The 21,503-nt window shown below is 41.1% G+C and overlaps 3 protein-coding genes across 4 annotated transcripts in view; 2 read left to right on the plus strand and 1 right to left on the minus strand.

The window, feature by feature from the left end:
* Positions 1-89: 89 nt before the first annotated feature.
* LOC110057581 (thyrotroph embryonic factor-like) lies at positions 90-5,925 on the minus strand. Of its 2 annotated transcripts, none has more exons than XM_020764173.2 (2): positions 5,353-5,925; positions 90-1,159 (listed from the first exon to the last, which is right to left on the minus strand). In XM_020764173.2, the coding sequence occupies exons 1-2, from the start codon at positions 5,456-5,458 to the stop codon at positions 435-437; spliced, it is 831 nt and encodes a 276-aa protein (XP_020619832.2). In that variant the 5' UTR covers positions 5,459-5,925; the 3' UTR covers positions 90-434. The 2 variants fall into 2 exon arrangements, with proteins under 2 accessions (XP_020619832.2, XP_089130053.1); XM_089273927.1 differs by having other exon boundaries at positions 3,136-5,435.
* A 2,281-nt stretch (positions 5,926-8,206) lies between these two features.
* Positions 8,207-10,480, plus strand: LOC110057617 (uncharacterized). Its single transcript, XM_020764214.2, has 2 exons — positions 8,207-8,407; positions 9,079-10,480. The coding sequence occupies exons 1-2, from the start codon at positions 8,362-8,364 to the stop codon at positions 10,005-10,007; spliced, it is 975 nt and encodes a 324-aa protein (XP_020619873.1). The 5' UTR covers positions 8,207-8,361; the 3' UTR covers positions 10,008-10,480.
* Positions 10,481-20,437: 9,957 nt separating this feature from the next.
* LOC110057595 (grainyhead-like protein 1 homolog) overlaps positions 20,438-21,503 on the plus strand; it is an 11,437-nt gene continuing 10,371 nt past the window's right edge. Inside the window, exon 1 of the mRNA XM_020764189.2 lies at positions 20,438-21,125. Within this exon, the coding sequence (XP_020619848.1) occupies positions 20,770-21,125 (356 nt within the window). The 5' untranslated portion in view covers positions 20,438-20,769. The remainder of the gene's footprint in view (positions 21,126-21,503) is intronic.

The raw sequence follows: 21,503 nt of genomic DNA on the forward strand, positions 1-21,503 counted from the left end.
CATCCTTTGGTTTCCCGGATTTGCCCGAGTGGAAATATTTTCTTGCCTCTAGCAATTTCTCTCCTGAAGTGAACCAAATTGGCGCAACTTTATTTCCGTTTATTTCCCCAGTTCAAAACATTTTATCCGCAGCCAGTTTTATTTTATTACCTTTCGCGGTGACAAAAATTAACACTTTGACCATAACAGTTACAAACTTTCTCTTATTTACTTTTCATAATTTTTGCTTTCCTTCAATTCGAAATACAGTGTAAATGATCTATATACTGACCCAAGATCTTGAATACAGAAGACGCCAATCATCATACAACGGTTTCCTCAGTGCGCTTTGCGCGACAGTCAAGAATCTCACTCAACGCGAAACGCGTTTATTCTTATGTGTATCAGTGTTTCTACTGTATAAGCTTATAAATTTAGCACGGTGTAATAATGTACTAAATTAATTTATTCCCACAGAAACATATGCCATTGTTGTTATGTTGTGGCTGTTGCAGCATTAAGTTTCTAAGCAACATTTTTAACGCGGCGTTTTCTTTTTCCAATTCATCTATCTTTCTTGCGATTAAGAGATCTTTGGCGCGCTTAGCTTCTCGGGATTTCTTCGCCGACATGTTGTTTCTGGAACGCTTTCTCCAGTACCTCTCGTCCTTGCACTCATCCGGGACAGCATACCTCTCTCGTTTCCATTCCTTGTCAGAACCCGTATATTGAGGAACAAGGCAATGAACAGAATCCGGGCTTCTCGCCTTCTGCTGTGGTACGCAATGAGGAAAATTGCTTCCGGAGCCGGTGACAACTTCAGGTTGAGGAAACAGAACGTTTTTTGGAGCAGCGGGATTACAGAAAGCAATAGCGGCACTGACATCAAATTCCTCATTTGAGTTCGTGTATGTCATATTGTGCGGAGGTTCTTGGAATGAATCATTTTGACTGCTCAATCGTGGTGAGTGCGATCGCATCTGATGACATGATTCTAGATTTTCTAACCACTCCAAAGCAGATGAGACCATGTCAAGCCTGGTTAATTCAGGGGTCAACTGGAAATCAAAGTGTTCCTGACCGAAACCATCCTTCCCGTCATCTGAAAACACCACCGAACAGGGGGAGCTGCTTGATACACTTTCGGTCAATTGCGGACTCAGACGAAAATTCTCCAAGCCTATTAAGGCAAAAATAATCAATTAATGTGGCACATCTTACAAATTATACCATTACTGAGTCGGGGAGAGGTTATCGTTTCCTTGAGTTGTTGATCAATTCTATTCATTCCGGGGATCACATGACCTTGCCCCGCCAAGAAGAGACTTGATGTTTGTGCTTGTGGGCGAATTGAGAAAGAAATGTATGTGATTAATCTGTGGTCATACCCTCCCTCCCCTCCCTACATCCTCACATTTCCCTTTAAAAAAACGACGCCTGATCGCGGGTTAACGCTTGGTCAACTTGCTGGCCACGCGTGTCTACACCCTGACCAGACGTGTCTAGCGCGCGAAGAAATAAAGGGCTCAAAATGGATGTTCACATAAACAAAGTTAACTGCCGCGAAATTGGAAGCCTGAATTTTACCAGTTTTTGATGAACAGACAGCCCCTCTTTTGTCTGATCTTAAGTTTTGACTCCAGTTTTCGCTTTCACCACTATGATAGAAGCTAGTTTTACCATGCACCATTCCTGCACGCAAGAAAAAGTTTTCAGACGCAACATCCTTTTCAAACAGAGAAACTTAAACACTTTTAAAACACGAAGTTACTACCGTTCTGAAAAGTTCCCTGCGCCCCTTTAAAAGCCCCCTCCACCCCCTCCACCCCCCCCCCCCCAGAAAATAAGCCTACAAGAAAATTGAAAATTGTTTGCAAAACATTAGTCCAGGGATATTATTGGAGGTCAGAGTTTCTTCGTGAAGGCATAGTTTTACGTCGTTAAAATTCGAGCCGCCGTTCTACTTCTGGCGGAGACAACACGGATGACCAAGGGACTTGGGGCAGAGGTAAGGCTCTCAAACAAATTTATACAGTCACTTGGCCCCTTAATAATTTACATCGTATTGACTCGGGTACGGTATTGAATGCCAACAATAGTTCCTATTGTTTCTTATTACCTCATCCTATCAGTTCTGATTAGCTCTCAATTCAATGAACTATAAGTTTAGCATGTTTTGTGGTTGTTCATTTTCCATTGATGACCATCACACATTAAGTGAAGAGCTCGAAACGTAGGCTTCTCATTTATATTAATCTCAAGCGAATTGCTCACGAAACGGAGCAAAACAATTCTTTCCTTTAGAATCTAATCATCCATGTCGTTTGTAAGGCGCGAACAAGTTGCCGTCGGAATGCAGACTTTCTTTTATTTCTGGTTGCTTTTATTACTGGCAAGTGATGCGTAAAAAAATAAAACTGAACATATTGAATAATTTAAAATTACATTGGAACATTTAGGCAAATGGATTGTACAGAACATCGGCTGAGAAGACAGATTCAGAAAACCCTTTGAAACTCAGAAAGAACTTGAACTTTGTCTGTTAGACGATAGATGTGGATAGTCTGAAGGCGGCAAAGATACGAGCGTTTTAGAATGAAAATGTTTTTTATAGTTTTAAGAATCCACCCACTCAATTCCAATGGATTAATTTAAATAGTACAATGACTTCAGAAATATACTTCAATTAATTCCACTAGATTTTGGTGCCTCTTTCTGCTAGAAAAAATGAGTATAAGTAATAATAAACAAGTGTGGTTTTGGATTCCACACCATCAGTGATACTCCAGAGAAAGGAAAGTTCGATTCCCTCTCATAGCGTGCTTTCGACATCCACTGTCCGCAGACAATAAATTGGACCTTTAAAGCGGCGGACTTTTAATTCATGCAAGACCTTACCGGCACTTTGTACGAGCTACACGGTGGTTTAAATTGAAATAAGTCAATTTCTTAAACCACCAGCCACTAAGAAATGGAAATTTTGGCAAGTTCCTTTGACCCGTGCTTGGTTCGCTTATAGGAAGAACGTTTCACGTTAATTCAGTATTAAGGCGTGCCAGTATGCTATGGCTTAGTGTGCAAGAGCTAAAATATGGAAGGTCTGAGCTACTCAGAAAAAGAACGTCTTACTTAAAACTAATAGAAAGTAAACTCTACCTGGAAAAGAATTTGGAGCGGCCATTTTCAGTCGTTCTGCATACAGCTGTTATTCGTGTATCCGGTGCGAGCTTGTGTCGGAAAGCAAGTGTTTTAATTTGAACCGATGGCAGATATATGGCACAAAAGCACTGCGTTTACTTTGTTTTTCTCATGATTCATTGGCGGTCGTGCATATGCATAATTTAATCGTAAAGAAAAAGGATTTTGTAGTTGTAAATAGGACTGATTGAACCAGATTCAAAGGAAGTAAAACACCTCTTAAAACAAATGAAGTGTTTCCCCAGAGTACAGCTCTCAATACTTGTTTATTTGCCTTGAAAACGAGGTATGTAATACGTATGTAGGCGAATGATTTTATTAAAGATTTCGCACGCTTCACTGAGTGGTCAAAGCTGAGAAGAAAAGTTATTTGATACAAGAAATTTAAGACGGTACTAAGTTTGCGCAACTTGATCAAAATCTCCGCTCTCTGAATGAGCCACGAGCGATATATCAATATTCTAACACGGATCCGAGGCTTTCGGGTCAAAATTGCAAATTTTTTAAGTTTCTTTTGTCTCACAATATTCCCAAAAGAGACTTGGAAACAAAGAAAACAACACCAAATATAGAAGTTTGCCCTGAAAGCCTCGTATAGCCATGTCAGAATATTGATATATCGATCGTGGCCTATTACGTCCACCATTATGAAACCCCTTCTGATCTGTTATTTGGATATTGCAATTAAAAGTTGTCAGCGACACTGATCTCATTTGGAAATTGCTAACCTCTCTCAGTTTCCTTTTGTTTTATGCTCTTGTATGCGACGACACTTCCCACATGGCCACGCTTATAATTAGATAAAAGTATTCACCGGCCTTGTTTAATACTAATAATTCTCTACCGATACTGATTCTGATCTCCTTTTGAAGTGTCGTGCATGAGCTCTTGGTCGACAAAGTCAATTTTTCGGTTTAGAAGTGTAACGAAACTCAGAAGACAGTCTGTAAGGATGTCGTCTAAGATGAACAACACCACTCTTTGCCATTGACACGCTCGTCTGTCCAGAATTTCTTCATTCTAAATCCTAGACTCCAAAAATCTATAATTCAGATTTTTTCACAAATCCCTAGCCTTAACCTTAAAGCTCTATAGAGAGAGACCGGCCAATCTCAATTGACTTCAACTGCGGTGGAAAGTCTCTCACGAGAACCCATCTCATGCATGTAAGGGATCAGCTCTATTTATGATCACTTTTTCAAATTCTGTAGTGTCCGATTACGAGAGCTTCGATTGTATTATTCGTGTTTCGATGCCAGAACAACAAACAAAGGAAGCATTCATATTACAGGAGCTCAAAACGAGGGGAAACAAACCCATCAAGTCCTGTCGTGATTTTTCTACTGTCGTGGTCCCGTCCCGTAATTCACGAGTAACATTATCTGCGGGAGATCTGGGTACCATATCAGACCATACACAACACCGAATGACCTCTTGTATGGCTTTCTTTGTTAAAAGAATCAATTTACACGAAAAAGATTTTTGTTCTTTTTCTACTAGGTTTGTTTTCCTTCTTTTTGAAAACATCGGTCGTTAATAAACGCTAAGTCGGCTATAAATCGGACCGATTTTCTCCCAGTAAGGCACGCGTACTAAGTTAACAGCATCTGTGTATCAGTGCAAGGCGACAGATGTACCGGAAAGTGAAAAAATAAACTAAAGCAAATCAGAATAAAACATACCACAAAGTTCAACAGAAATCGTCAAAGACTAGAAGGAAACTTTGCCGGTTGGAGAAAATGCTAAATCCTTTTTTTTTGATAACATTTTGGATGTTTCGTCGGTCGTCGGCAATCTTCGGAAAATGTGCGGAAAATGTTCGGAAGAGTTAGTCTGGCCTTCGGAACAATTTTGGAAAATCTTCGGAAATCTTCGGAAAGTGGTCGGAAATCTTCGGAAAATCGTCAAAAACGTCGTCATTAGTATTTATAATAAACAGAATATTAAATGCCAGCTTGTGGATACGAATTTTATCTTCTCGTGCTCAACTCAACATCTCGCTCGTTCGCTGCGCTCACTCGTGAGATATCGAGTTGAACACTCGAAGATAAAATTCGTATCCACCCGCGGACATGTAATATCCTCTATTATGACTTTAAAATAAAATTCATATCCTCCTGCCGCCATGAAATATTCCCTATGCATAGACAAAAGCGCTAAAAAGTTCTCACGTACATTCTTTTGGTGACTGTTTCTGTTTATAAATTTCAGATGTTGAAGAGCCCCCTCCCGATATGCAAATTTCTCTTTGCTCGAGCAAACATATTTTAGTTTCGTTCATCGAAGTCACGTTAACACTCACGTTTCTGGTTCCGTAAAAAAATTTAGCGGCCAGCGGTCACATCGCAAAATTTCTGCACAAGAAACACACGCGTAGGATCCGGAACACGTGCATAATGGTTGATGGCAACTTCCGGTCAGGTGACTTAGCGTGCCTCTCGTCATGAACTACTTCAGTAGACGTTGGCAGTTCAATTGATAAGTCAAGGCAGAGGTAAACAGAGCTTGTAAGCCGTCTAAGAATCCAAAATAAATTCTGCGTTACATTTGATTCTGTTTGGTTTTCGCGAATTACATACGAGTTCAATTCTGTTTGTTCTCAACCAATCAGCGCGCGAGAATTCTCTCAGTTAACAATCGAAACAAAATAATTGTCTGAGAGTAGCATTGAAGCCCAGAACTGCATTCAAAAAATAATCCGGATTTTGCAGGAATTTATCTCTATTGTTGATTGATTGTTAATTTTGATTCATTTCTATATTGCTTGATTCATCCTCAGCAGGTGAAAGTTAAGTCTAAACTACTAATAACATGAAACCAAAGTAAAATGAAAGCATTTCAAAATTAACAATTTCTATTTTGTAATGGTAGAAAATGCAAGGCGCTAGGCTGTCGATGATATCTCTCAGGCAAATGATATTATTTGCAGAGTTTAATAATCTTCTGAGATAAAAGTGCTAAAACGTTTCCACTTCTTTGGTTGGCGTTATTTATATTTATAGTGTCATTTAAATACTGGATTTTCATGTAAATTAGATTTTGAAGAAACCACTCCATAAGGACTCATATTATCCTCTTTTTGGTAGAGTAAAATGAGGAATCTAAATACCGTATATTAGTTGCGTTCCGACGAACTGAGTCACATGTAATAGAACTCACGTTTATTGTTCCGTGAAAATTGTTGCGAGCACGTTGCAGATTTATGCGTAAAAAGCACAACCAAATCTGCGCTTCGATACACGTGTGTAATAACTGATAGCTGCTTCCGATCGAGTGACGGACAAAAAACCTGTTCTCGCTAAAATATAAGGGAAAATGTCATCAACTTCTTCAGTATAAAACTTATGGCAGTTGATAACTCAAGGCAGAGGTATAGATACAGCATTGTCTAAGGTTCAAAACAGTCTAAAAATCCAAAATAAATTCTGTGTCACATTCGATTTCATTTAAACCTCGCGAATCGATATGAGTATAACTTTGCACAACCTGTTGTCGCAATTTGTGACATGGTGCAGTGGGTGGCAGCAAGCGCAACAACTCTTAAAAACTTGCAAGTCTACATTATTTTTTTGCGCGACAAGTTGCAAGGGAAAAGTTGCCAGTAACACAACTGGTCTTAGAGTATAGCGCATAAAAATCTGGAATTATAGAAATGAGATTAAATGTAATAAAGATGATTGAGAAGAAACATAACCAAAAACCCGTAAGACGAATACTGATTCCTTCAAGCTTTGTCCACGAGAACGCAGTATGTTTGCAATCATTTCACAAATCGACCTCATTTTCCACGATTCACTTTCTTGGTGGACCTATTGTTCTCAACCAACTAGTGTGCGAATTCGAGTTTACATTGACCGGGCCGGGTTGTATCTATGAGTACTCTTCTGTGGGCCTTTTTATGCAAGGGAATGAAACGAAAAGAAACGCGGTGAACAAGCTAACGAGCCTTTCCACATAAGCTTGTTGTCGTTAACATTCACCTCAGTGGCTTGTCCAGGGTTTTTGAGCAGCACAGTACGAAAACAGCGAGTAGGGGAAAGAAACCAGGTAGTTTAACTTTACATGACTATCTGTACTCGAGCGGTGGTTTCTATTTGTGAAATGCGCTGGATTCGCACCATACGACATGCAAATCCCAAACTATATTGCTGATTTGCTGGAAATTCATCCAAATTAGATGAGTTTACAAGACCGGCGAATTCATCACAATTATCTAGGTCCAAGCCACATGTCAGAAGAAAAGAGAAAAAAAGAAAGAAATTTGAAAATTACCCCTCTCAGGATATCAAACGTTATCACGATTGGATTCTTACAGGCCCGTAGCAGATCGGTCTGGAGGGTTCCCGGCGTTATAAAAATATACTTCAGTTTACCGCTGTGTTAGTCCGTTGTTGAAAACAGGATTCTTCCCCGGTCGAGAGTTCGGTGATAATTCACCTGTGTGAACCTCAAACAACTGATACAGCGCAGTTTGAAGCGTAATTTTAAGACCAACGGTTACATTCCTCAAAATTTAATACTTTTCTCACATTTGTGTTCTTAAAACAAGCTATCCCTGGATCACTCATTTCGGCCTCGAAACACGAGAACAGTCGTGTGTCCGTACCTAAATTGCATAAGCAACTACCCGCCACGGCGCATTATATAATCAAATAAGGCACGGAATGTATCTTGAGATTTTAAGACTTAAACAAAGCTATTTCCACCTTTGGACTGAGTTATCGACCGCCAAAGTTTACTGAAGTAGTTCATCCGATTTTGCTTTAGTCACAAACCTTTCTACAGGGTCGGGTAGGTTTCGCTAATCCATGCCAAGTCACCCGTTCGGAAGCCACCGTCATTAAGATACACGTGTTTTTCTGCGTGATATTTTTATGCATAAATTTGCAATGTGACTCTACGTTTAACTGGCAGAACAATAAACGTGAGGTTTAACGTGACTTCACTGACCAGAACCAATCACATTTCTCGTTACGTAAGACATCATGTAAATCAACACAAATTTGACTTCCGATTTTATAACAGGCTCACACTCCAGTATACACAAACGCACGTGTGCTGCTTTGGTAAATATACGATCGGCGAATGTGGTGTCACCAGTTCGATCAGAACACATTACAAGCTACAGCACGGTAACGTTGTGAGACTTATTTGTTGGATATACAGGAAAATTAGCTAAAGCGAATGGAGTTGATATCTGCAGCTGGTATAGAAACGTTTCTCGCTTCCGGTAAGAGTTGTAATTTTATTTTCTAAACACTAGTATTTCTGTGTGGTGTAAATTTGTACACCCATGCCGGCCGGTCAGCGTGGCCAGTGACATCTCAAATGTTTTGAATGAGTCATATGGCGATCACTTCCGAGAGTGATTTCCCTTGAAGAAACAATTTTCTGTTAAGTACACCATCTGCCAGTAAATTCTCTAGGCTGACAAGGAAATAATTGTCTCAGTGAATCGCGGGGATATGTCCGCTGGCCATTGTTTCATCAGATTTACGAACTCCGTGAATTACAGTTACGTTTGAATTGCGCCTTGTAATCAGAGCAAATGAGCATTGAAGTTTTCCTAAATTTGTTCGTTTCGGACCGATTGCTAAATCTGCTTTTAGAGTGCACCACATTTCTAAAGTTGCGTTTAGCAACTAATTTCTGCAGAGATACTGACATTCTCAAAACATGTATTCCCTCCCCCTCCCTCTTATCACTAGTGTCAATGTTATATTAGAAAGTAGGACAATCACGTGCTATTTTCCTTGGGGGACGGGGAGGGGTGATAAAGGGCCTAACTTCCTTGTCTTGGAAACCTGACCAAAGTGCTGACACTGAATATCTGCCAGGCCAGGCCAATTATGATCATTAGTGATAGGCAATATTAACTTGTACTCTATATGTTATTCTCAGATAAGGATGTCTTCAATTTCGATCACGAAGATGACAGCGGGTTGAGTTCTTCCCCGTCTAGCCCACAGTCAGGAGACTACGACTCAGCCTCCCAGCTTTTTGATTTCGAAGAAAGCCTACAGTCAAATCTCTTCGGCTCGCTGAGTACATGTCTTTTTGGCGACGAACTCCCGTCAAAGTTGTACACCCATATAAAAATAAAAGAGGAAACTGACGATGAACTTTGGGCTAGTAACCAAGCCACATTAGAACAACTGAAGGAGGACATGTTTGACGGTATTTCCTTCTCTGATGGTTGCGATTTTGGCGAACAATGTGAGCTAATGGACAGGATGCTTAATCCATCTGTTACCCGTAAAATGATGGACGAAAGAACAATTCAATCGCGTCAGGATGACAATGACCCAGACGGAGCGCTGGCCGAAGCTGTAGCGAACCGCGCGACATGCACGATGTCATCCACGAGCGAGAATACGACGGTCGCCGAAGAAAGTTGTCCGGAAGACTCCGAGCGAGAAACATGCAAACGTCAACTTCGGAAAAGAGTTAAAAACGTTTATGCCGATCATGATTATTTTAAATCGTCGGATGAAGCCGGTAAAAAAGCTGAGTCCGATGACAATGGAATGGACGAGAATGTCGAGCGAAGTGAAGACGATGATGAAGAATTTAAACCTAGTTGCAGATCAGCTAAGAAATCTCGCCTCTCAAAGAACTCAAAGTCGAGTAAAGATCTCAAGTACTGGGAGAGGCGAAAACGGAACAATTTAGCGGCTAAACGATCTCGTGAAGCTAAACGAGCGCGCGAAATCGAAACCGCGAAAAAAACTGCCGCGTTAGAGAAGGAGAACGCTACTTTGAAAGCGCAAGTTAGGAAATTGAAAACGGCTATTCAAAGGGCTGAGAAGAAGTTACGTATAATGGTATAGCAGATTGCGGTTACCTTTTGAGTCTCGGGTATTTTTCCAAACGGATTCGCTCGTAACTAACCATAAACCCTCGCTTAACTGCTAAATCTTAGCTGTGCAAGGTGGGCAGAGTTTAAATTTAAGCTTCATAACCCTGTGGAGGGGCGTTGTCTGGCCAGTATGCGGCTAGGTTGATGTTGCTCCCATTACGAAAGACAGGTGAAACAAGGTGTCTCGAGATGTAGTGGTATCATGTAAAAAAGAGAGTTTGGACGAATTACTTTTTGCTAATAGTACAGCCCTGTGCGATACAGCACTAAGTAAGAACGGTTCCTACTTACGGTATTTATAAATCGTGATGTTGATGTTTGATTCCTTGCGACAAGATTGTAGAAATACATTCATCTGCATCATCCAAGTAACATTGTACATATTCGTACACAATTTTGAACATAGTTGGTTGAAATATTCATTAAATATGACTACTTATTGACTATCGTTGTTTGCGGAAGTGAATGACAGGGGGGGGGGGGGCAGGGGTTATCGCTTTGCAGTAAGACCTGCAGTTGGCCACAGTAGCTAAGGTTCGACGCGCGTGTGTCATCCTAATAGTGATTGTTCAAAGCAAAGAAAACTAGTTGATTGGATGGAATTGCGGCTTTTCATCGCGGTAACTGCTCTTGAAAGCTTTGTACTTGCTTGTAACCCATCAGCTGAGACGTCTGAACCGACGCGGTCAAAGGCGCCGCATCTTTATTTCTTTACTTCAACAACCGCCCTGTACTTCCCCAGATAATGGTCTGCAGGCAGTGGAAGAGAGTTTGAACCAATATTTCGTTTAGGAAGTTAATTACTTCGCAGCTAGTCGAGATCCCGTAGATCACTGCCGTGCTGTACCGGTTGAAACATCCGTCCATTGCTGCGCATGTAATACCGAAAGGTTGCCAAATTAAGGGTTACAATCTCCGTTACTTTGAGGTTAGCAGCAGCACTTTACTGTCGCCCTAATTTTGGAGGGTCACAGGTCCTCACTTACCAAGGGTCGTAAGTTCCGGGGAGGGGCCGGGGAATAGGCCACGTACTACTCGATCGAGGCCCGGAGGGTCGTGTCTTCTGTTCTAGTATACCGAGATAGCCGGCTTAACGTGTACGATATGTAGGCCAATGCATCTTACTACAGTGAAACCTGCATTGAGCGGACACCCTTGGGACCCTTGCTAAAGTCCGCTTAATACAGGGTGTTTTCTTAAAACAGGTTCCGAAAATTGTACAACAATAGGTAATTATTAACCCTTTTGAAATCGTCACGTTTACTGAATGATAACGACATTTCATCTCATGTCAATGCATAACTTAACTTGCGATCTTTCCCCCTGCGCGTCAGTCAATGCATTAATTTAGAATATCCTACTTAGCTTTAAAACGACATCGGCTCGCTGAACAATGTCTAAAACCGCTCTTAGAAGTAAAAAGCCCTTGAAGTGTCCGGTTAATGCAGGTTTTGTCCAACAAAATTGTTTAATATTGGTGTCCGCGCCCCGCTTAATAGAGGTGTTCGCTGAATGCAGGTCTGTTTTACAGTAAATGTGGGAAGAAAATTTAGGGACTCAAGCTGGTGTCCATTTAATAGAGGGTGTCCGCGGTCCGCTTAATACAAGTTTCACTGTACATAATAACTTGCTTGTCACCGGCACAAAAGGTTAACATGATAAATACTTTTTATGCCAAGTGGTAAGTTGTTGAAAAAACAAAAATAATAGCATCGGAATGAAATAACGATGCGTGATCCGCGTGACTTCCTTTGTAACTATTACTCTATTCCCTTATTTTTTTAAACTGAAAGGTGATTTATATGTTTGCCTTCCTTTTGCTCTTATAAACGGCGAATAAAGGAAAACCTTTTAGTGCCGAAATCAGCGACCTCCGTAAAAGTCGCAAAAAATCTCGAACTGAAGGTTGCTGTAAATCTCGGAAGCAGCGACCCTCAACTCGCATTTTACTTCAAAGAGCCATTTTTACGAAACATGAAAATTCAGCGTGTCTGACCATTTGCAAAACGTATTTCGAAACGATTTTGTTCTAATTGCTCGTTGATTAATAAATCCGCACACTTGTAGCTATATTTCAACATAGCAACACCCATAGCAACGGTTGTTTACAGTCCAAAAGTACTGTGGGACTCCGTTAAAATGGACAGAAAAGGGACATGATAAAGTGTCCGCATTATCCGGGTGCCCGTATTAAGCGGGCTAATTTAAGAGAAAATATATGAGCTTTTAATTGTCGGGACAAAGAAAACTGTCCTTTATAAGCGGATGTCCGTAGAGCGGGGTTTCACTGCACGTACAGAATGGATTCAACTCAGTACATTTTTTAATGATACTTCACAGGAATCTTTAGAGATGTGTACCAACCTCGTTCCCAGGGTCTCTCATCTTACCGCCCCCTGGAGCGATGAGAGACCCTGGGAACGAGGTTGGATGTGTACTTGTTCCGTTAATATATGAACAATTAACATTTGATTGACGTTTGATTTCGTAAATACCGTTTGATTGACATTTAGCCGCGTAACCGATACGGTCAATTGACCTTTGAGCTTGGATAAGTTAGTTTTTGTCACAGATATTTCCACTGTGAACACGTTCGTTGCTGACCTGTTTTGCTGACCCGTTTTCTGCTGTTTTCAAATCTGTTTATCTGTTTCCTGACCTGGACAAACCGTAAAACAATCTGATTGGACATCGTCAAAGAAATCGAATAATCTTGAATCCTGGAATAAATTATACGATTGGTGTAGCCCAGTTAGATTGTCTGCTTGGGTTTTTACGGAACCATTTCTTATGAGAATTTTGCATCATGGTCCTGAACATGAACATTGTTACGTTTTCTCTACTATCTTATACACCCCTTATGGTTGGTTAACATTTCTACGGCGGGTGTGTATTCATGCGGATCAATGGAACATTTATGTAAAACCTTTCGATATAGCCCCTCCCCCTGCCTCTACCCCCCGGTTCACAAGACTAATTTGGGTTCTCGGAGACCGACGTAAGACTTTAAAGCCTTATTTCTCAAAAAGAGCAAATAGACAGATCACCAATGTTTCAAACACGATATCTCCATTGAGTTTTAACCGAATGTTGTGAAATTTTTCCGTCAAGATTATATTGGTTAAAGACCAGGAGCCATAATCGGGGACGGAGACCGTAAGTCTTGGGATCCGCGCGCACCTATGATATGGGACAATTTTTCTATTTTTAGAACAAATTGCGCCATCCTGACGTCATATATCCGCGCGGATCCACGCACATGTCGGGGGCTCTCGCGTGGATGTTGTCACGTTGCGTGATCAAATGGTGAAAGTTGAGAGATTCTCTTGCGTATTTTTCACAGCGATGGCAGGGAATAAGGCAGGGAATACGTACCAGGACGCTTATATGTAGTTTTATGCTCTGAGCTAACGGAAAAGGTGGGTTTTTCAGGGTCGAAAACAAGACTTCAATCTCGCGCTGGGAATGAATAACAAGATCTGCTCACGCTAGTTGTAAGCTTACGCGTATGTTTTTGCGTTTGTTCTGACTTAAGAATATATCTACTCTGGTATCGAGTTAATTTGTGAGTTTCTCAGACAATGGTTAATCATAACCAAAACCTGTTTTGATGGTTTCTTATTGTTCCTACTTGTTTAGTGAGTTTGCAAAAGTTTTTGAAAGGAAAGTCTGACGCGTACAATTTGCTCATTTGCATAGTGCAGCTCGTGCACTTTCAAGTCCGAGCCGGTGTTCTCAATTGTCAGCAAATCTTCACAAAGATTTCTTTTGTTATCTTTTGTGCTGAGATGCTGCAACAAATTTCACGAACGCAAAAAAGGCTACTTACATCATGTGTGTTTCTTCAACATAAGCATAGTAAAGTTTTACACTGCGAAAATGAAAATAGACAAGGAGTTTTGATAACTCCATCAACAAAATCGAAATCGTTATTCCAAGTTGATTAAAGAAAGCGTCATCGTAACATAGCTGATTATTTCTCCTTTATTCACATATTTTCAGCTAAGCTTTTAATTTGTTCTCAAACATTTATCAATCTTAAACATATTTAAAAACTATAGAGTTATTGTTTGAGTTCGATGTACGCTTTCACACGAAAGTGCGGCGGAAGTACAATTTGTCATGTTTACTGACTGTACAAAACACGCATCGGCGGGCGCTCTCATTCATCGAGAATAGAAAATTTACTGGATTTTTACACGAATAAAACTGAGCAGTATCTACGGACGTAAAGTTATTAATTAAGCCTTGATGAAACATCAAGCGTTGCTTACAATTCAAGCGAAACTCAAACTAGCAATTGTTTTGTTTTACTTTTCGGTCGCGATAGACTGACAAATTCTTCGCAAGCGTGTGGCAAGAGGAGCTAGGAAACTATATGAAGTCCTGAAGCTCTGCTATATCTTAATGTATCCAGCTAGTTTTTTGCTGTGTAATGGAAAAGCTGTTAATCTTCAACATATGTGAAATTTAAAGTGGAGTAATGTACAGCTCATGTAAAAGAAGCATCCGTCGGAACACAACTTGGTCAGCGATATACATAAGCTTACAGCGGAACATACGTAAATTCGACACTGTCTTACTTCACTCAAACTGCAGCAGCTTACGACGAAAATACTTAAGCAAAATTCCAACAGACGTAAACGCGTTGAGTTGTGGGCCAAAAAGATGAAAAATGTCGGGAATTTCGGACGCCATTTCCCCCGCGCGACATCCGCAAAAATTCTCGCAGCATATACGCGCGTGTGCCGCAGGTGATGGCGCAATTTGTTCTAAAAATAGAATTATTGTCCCATATCATGGGGACAGCCCCAATACTTGAAATAGCGCGCGCTTACGGTCTCCGTACCCGATTATGGCTCCTGTTAAAGACATAATTATCTAGGTCGTAGACCACTGAGATTTGCAATTTATGAAATTTTTTCCTGTTTTTCAGTTCATATACCGTAGAATTCCGAAAGTAACAGTCGCTTCAGACAAAGCGGACGCCAAACACATGAAATTCCGTTTACGTATGTTCCTAAAGTAACCACATAACCAAAGCAGACTGTATCAACAAAAAAGGCCCTAAACGTTGATACTGTAGGGCGAAAGCATAATGGTCGCAATATATCGCAGTACACAGAAGATGTTACATGGCCGCGCGGAGATGCGAAATTTCCCTTCGTGTGGTGAAAAATATTTCAAGAGTGAGCGCGGCGAACGAGTGAAATATTTTTCAACACGAGAAAGGACATTTCATATCTTCAAGCGGCCATGTAATGTTCTATTTCTTATATAAACAACCGATGAAATAACGAACCATTTAACTAATTAGGCGCGATTTATTATGTTACCGTAGCAACATGATCTTTCACATGTGAACATAACATGTTATCTTCAGGTGTAAAGATATCATGTCTTCGCGCGAAAGCTTACCTGGTATTTCGTCGGTCTTTATATAATAAAACTGATTACACTACAGTACATCATTTGACTCTGCTTCTAGAAAAATACCGCTTATAAATTATAGTTTCAAGAATTAAAACTTCAGTTAAGTTCGAAATAGAATCTCAAATAACTCTTCAAGTTGTTCAGTCCTGCAGTCAGGCTGCCCAATCCGCATTGGGCTTGACAACAGAGACTTTCTCTTTTAGTGACTTCTTCAAAGGGCTGCTACTTTCGGGTGGGCCAGTGGGCCTTTACTTTCGGGGGAACCGTTACTTTCAAGGTTCAATAGAAGATAAAAAATTGTCTTTACTTTCGGGAAGCCGTTATTTCCGGGGGGCCGGAGGGAGGGCGTTACATTCGGAATTCTATGGTAGTTAATATTAGCAATGTTTTTCTCATTTTCGTGAAAAAAAAATCCCTTCAAAACACTGTTTTCAGAGGTTTTTCCCTGGACAACTTCCCAGAGTGCCACGGTACAAGCCTACTACGATCCCCAAGCGGAACACGAGCTCCACATGGGCGGGTGTCCGATGGGACACCACTAAGGAACTGAGACTCTACGTGAACTTTGTTGTAACACCACACCCAACTCAGTCACAAAGTAGCAGGTCCAGAAAACCACTGGCGAAGACCCTACACTAGTAGCCTTAAAGGGGTGCATCCATCAAGGCTGGATTGACGCAAAGGCTGCGAACTTACAGGCGTACAATCACGTTTTCAGTGAACTCGCGGTAGTGGACGGGATGGTAGTTATGGGAGCCAGACTCGTCGTATCCGAAACACTAAGACATGTCAAAGGATGATCGAGATTGCGCACGAGGGACACAGAGGACAAGTACGGACGACACAGCTGCTGAGGGCATACGTTTGGTTCCCCGGAATGGACTCCAAGTTTGTATCAACCTGCAGATACTGCCAATCCGACACACCTGATGTACATCGCGAACCCTGAAAATAACAGAGCTACCAGAGAGACCGTGGAACAAAGTCAGTGTGGACTTCTGCGGACCGCTGGCGACCGGAGACCCGGGACGGAGACCAGGGAACCGTGTCTCGAAAGGCCCGGAAACCTTTCGGGCCCGAAAAGTTTCCGGTTTAAAGAAAACCTAAAGCCAAACTTAGTAAAGACCAGCTATCAACAGAAGTGATCTATAAAATTAATTGTAAAGACTGTGGCAAAGTTTATATCGACCTATATCGGTCAAACATCAACAGCCCTAAGATCAAGGACTAGAGAACACAAGAGAGCGATTTTCACAGGAGATAAGAACTCTTTATTAGCCCAACATTCCCCACAAAACAATCACGAGTTTGATCTTGACGACGTCAAGTTATTGTCCGCTGTTCCCAATGGTCAAGAAGATTACTGAGTTTTAGAAGCGTGGCACTCAATTCGCGAACCGAATGCCATTAACGAACACATTTACGTTCTTGACAGTTACAAGGCTCTAGGCAATTTCAAGAGACATTTTCCCCGCCGCTCTTATAAAGCAGTCATTTACATTCGTACGCCCTTCGCTGGCTCCCGGCGGGGGGGGACTCCCATATGGAATGGACGGGGATGCTCGTCATCTCGCTTAGGGGTGTAAATTTGGTCTCGCGTAGGGTGTTGTGGGCAAAGTGTCATTATTTTTAGCCGTCAAGGTCTCGTTAAGGGTTGCACGCGAAGAAATAACAAAACAAAAAGAATTTTGATTCTTTATATTTACTCAGTTCATATAAACAAATTCGCCGTCATTAAAAGTCACTGTACTTTTTATTTGTCTGTTTTATAAACTGGTCTCTTTTAGGGGTCTGCATAAGCTTCGGCCACGCCCAGATTGGTCTCTTTTAGGGGTTAAATTCAAAATTTCCGACGAGCATCCCCGTCCACTCCATATGGGAGTCCTCCCCCCCGGGTGCTGGCGTCACAATATGGAATGCAAGTAAGCAACACGTTCACGGTAAATTTCATATTGTCCCTCAAAAGCAAATTCGTGGAGACTTAAAAGTATATCTTGCAATAGAAATGAGCCTAAACAATGCATAAACACATGGCAAATTACAGGGGTGTCAAACTCGACGAAGCGATATGCAGATAACAGCGGAAACCATGCAGACCTATGAGCTATAAAAATTTGCCATAGCACGGTCTAACGGCTCAACTCTACTTAAAATTTCTCCTTATTACACAGCATGAACTGCTCTTCATAAACACGAGTGAAGCTACAAAAAAAGTCGAGTGACCGAACAGAGAACGGCAAATGTACAAATGCCACGAACCGTAGAAGTCGTGTAGGCTAGTCAACCCCATTTTACACTGTGAAGAATGACCAAGTTCGATACTAATACAGGGTTAAGTTAAGTTAAATATGGTTGTCACGCGATTAAATGTTGGCACCTATAGGATAACCTCCCCTCCCCCCACTACTCCGAAAGTAAAAAACAAAAACCAAAAACAGAACAGTGCAGGTTCTTTTCCAACATGCACTAAGCTACTTCCTGAGTAAAGCTGACTCAGACTTACGGCAAGCCTAAATACAATAAATCTTTAAATGAGCTTATTTAGCTTGGCTCCTGAACTTCGAGCTTTAGTAACCTGGTCATTTCAATGAAAGCACGCAAGGATATGGTTCTGACCAGGCGTAAACGCGAAGGGGTTGGGGAGGCGGGAACATCCCCTGTCCCACTTCTTAAGGGGTTCTTAATTATACCGTAAAAATATTATTTTTTCATTAAACAACTCTATCGTACAGTTTTGGTGCCACGTTAAAGGACTTTGCACTCTGACTTCAAAAATGAGCTTTTCCAGGTCACATGCCACAACAGTTAATGAATAACTAGCCCCTAACGAGTGTTAAAAAGTGGTGTTCAGTATTCACACGGTAACATACTGATGAATGGTTCGAGAAGCATGGAATTAAGTTCATCCTGTCCATACTGAAGCAAGTTGTCCAGGAGACAAGCCTCAGAACAAACAGTGGTTTCGGAGGGGCTTTCTCTCTTGAAAATGGGAAAAAATTTCCTAATGCTAACTAATATAAACTATATTAACTGAATAACAGGAAAAAGAGTTCATAAATTGCAAATTTTAGAGGTTTTACGACCTAGATAATTGTGCCTTTTACCAATCTTGAAAATTTGACAACGTCCGGTTGAAACGCGGCGAGATATCGTGTGCGAGATATTGGTGATCCGTCTATTTGGTCATTTTGAGAAAGTTTTACTTCGGTCTCCGAGAGCCCAAATTAGACCTGTGAACGGTGTGTGCGTGTGTGTCTGTGGGGGGGGGGGGGGGGAGTTGGAGGTAGTAGGAGGGGGTATATCGAAAGGTTTTACATAAATGTTACATTGAGTGCCCGAATACACGCAAGTCATAGAAATGTTAACCAAGTATAAGGAGCGTATAAAATGGTAGAGGAAACCATGTTCAGGACCATGATACAAAATTCTTATAAGTACACATCTCTAAAGATTCCTGTAAAGTATCATTAAAAAATGTACTGAATTGAATCCATTTTGTGAGTACTTTTTGACTGTAAACAACAGTTGTATGGGTGTTGCAATGTTGAAATATAGCTACCGGCGTGCAGATTTCTTAATTTAAACTTAAATCAAGGAGTTATTAGAGCAAATTAAAATCGTTTCAAAAGTTTTTTTTTTGGAGAAAAATTTATATCTGAGGGTATAAGACCCCATTGAACCTAGTTTTACGCCTGCTGGCTTGAGATGAAGAAGTCTCATGTTTTGTTCATGTATGCACTGGTGACTGATATAACCAAAACAACCACAGGTACCGACAGGAAACGATTACCGAAGTACGCGTTATACTGGGAGTCTACTGGAGTCATGGGGACGGACTATTATTTTTTTGAGGGAAGGGGGTGGGTGGGGGGCAGGGTTGGGCAATTTCCAAAATTCCTGCACAACCAACGCATGCTATTCCACATGCTATGCGCTATTGCCCACGATCACGCACAACCTAATTCATACCCCAGAAAATTTTCCAACTACCCCTCCGACTTGACGGCTGCTGCTACCGGCGGACGACGTGTTGAATATGACAGGAAAATACAGCATTTTGTTTTCAAACGTCTTAAGTAAGTCCAGCTTTTTCCGGATTTTTTTCGAAGCCAAGGCTCATAATATCTACATGTTTTGTGCTTTGAACAATACACCCCGGGAAACCGGTTTGTTGCGGGTTTCGTTGGAAGAACAGTGAGGCAATACATTCGCAATATTTAAAAATAGCAGCGTACTAAAATTAAACAGAAAACTCGCATTAATTTTATCATGTTAAAATCCGAAGGAGATTTGGGTTTTTTCCAATGAATATAGAATTTATCGATATGAAATCGCGGATTCAAATTTTCAATTTCGACTCGCTTTGTTCCCGGCTTTGTTTTAGCGTGATCGGTCCGGCAAAACAAATTTTAAATCGGCATTAAGATGCAAATCTGGTTTTCCACAGCGAGAAAAAAATTATATTTTGAGAGAGATTCACTTTCATCAATTGAACTTAATTGTATACCCCACAGAACTAACTGTTAACTGTATTTTGCCTTTTCATTGAACCGGTAGTCTCTCTTCGACTAAAAACAAGTTTCCCCCGAAGCGAGAAGCGGCGAAAACTTGATTAGTTTTGACTCGCCGGCAGTGAAAGTACTGCACGTGAAATCACATGCACGTCTACGCTTCTGATTGGTTAAAATACCACACCGTGAGAAACTGGATACTAAATCGGTCTGACCAACCGAAAAAGAATCACTAGGGTGGGTAGGAAGGACAAAAATTTCAATGAGCCAAATCATCTTACATTTATCTAAAATTAAAACATTTGCTTTTCGAGATGTTTTTGAATATGATCCAATGCTATAGAAAATAAATTGTAATTTTTACCAACCCTTCTGCTACTTTTTCACGCTTGTTATAAAAGGTACCCAAGGCGCTACCGGTGGGGAGCGTAACTCCCGTCAAATCTGGTTGGTATTTCGAGGCTGTCATGACTATCACTATCAAGGCGAACTTGAAGTGTGTGTTGTTGTAACTTGTTTTTGTCTTCCTAAGATGTGATTCAAATATATTTCGTAAGAGTATTATTCAAGTCAGAACTTCACAAGGTCGTGTACACTTCGAAAGCGTTAATAGGTAGTGAAATTGTTCGTCTTCGAGGTTATTTATTGGGGAATTTAATCGGTACGGTGACAGTCGCATCGACTAGACGGCAAAACAGTCGTGTCGGCTTTTCTTTCGTTTATCCCCGTTTGTGGATAGGAAAATCGATACGAGGAGTTGGAAATTGGACTGGTAGAGGTCCTCAGTGTATGGATATGGTTGTCAAGATTATGCAGGCAGGAGTTCCCACTCAATTTGACCTGGAAAAGTACTCTACTCCGCTGTTTAGGAATTTACGGGAGAAGGCGCGGAAGAGAACTGCAACTGAAGCGTTTTCCAAAACTGCAGATGCACTTGACGATCTCGAGTTAGCTCCGAGGACAAAACGTGTGGTAAGGCGGCCGCCTCCAGCGTTAACAATATATGTACGGAGAGAGACTGAAAAAGCCTACAATGCGATTATGTTGGAAGAAGTGACAGTGGAAAGTCTAAAACTCGCCGTTTCTGAGAAGTACGGCACGCCAACAAATTCGATCAAGAGTTTTGAGCTTCGATGCAAGGAGGGGTAAGTTGAAGTCTTAATTTAGCGTTTGCAGATGGATCGGTTTAGGTTTGAAAATTGAAAATGAAAGGCAGGAAGTTTGTGTAAAGGGGGGAATTGAAATTGTTTAGTTCGCATTAATTTCAGTACGCTTTCGTTACACACTACTGAATCGCCGTTGTCGCGTGATTTCACCGTCAGCAAAACTTTGCCCACGACAAACGCACGCATTTATCGAGATACGGGGGCTATTGTCCCGTTGAATACTCGGCTTTGTAGGGTAAATCAGAAAGTTTAAAATTTGGCAATCGTAGATTTTGACTGTCGGTGAAAGATAGCGAAAATGTGGCAGTTTACATACGTTTTGTTTATATTGCACGCTTCAAGTGTTTCATTCGTAAA

Source organism: Orbicella faveolata, unplaced genomic scaffold (genome assembly GCF_042242905.1).
Source record: "Orbicella faveolata isolate gen_17 unplaced genomic scaffold, um_ofav_v1 contig_35, whole genome shotgun sequence".
NCBI classification, from domain to species: Eukaryota; Metazoa; Cnidaria; class Anthozoa; order Scleractinia; family Merulinidae; genus Orbicella; species Orbicella faveolata.

What these genes read in the sequence shown, in the direction of transcription:
- LOC110057581 (XM_020764173.2), bottom strand. Translation starts at nt 5,458, where the DNA reads ATGAACGAAACTAAAATATGTTTGCTCGAGCAAAGAGAAATTTGCATA. An exon ending in GAAACAGTCACCAAAAGAAT is followed by an intron (nt 1,160 to 5,352) that starts GTACGTGAGAAC and finishes TTGCCTTAATAG; the next exon opens with GCTTGGAGAATTTTCGTCTG.
- LOC110057617 (XM_020764214.2), top strand. Translation starts at nt 8,362, where the DNA reads ATGGAGTTGATATCTGCAGCTGGTATAGAAACGTTTCTCGCTTCCG. An exon ending in AGAAACGTTTCTCGCTTCCG is followed by an intron (nt 8,408 to 9,078) that starts GTAAGAGTTGTA and finishes TGTTATTCTCAG; the next exon opens with ATAAGGATGTCTTCAATTTC.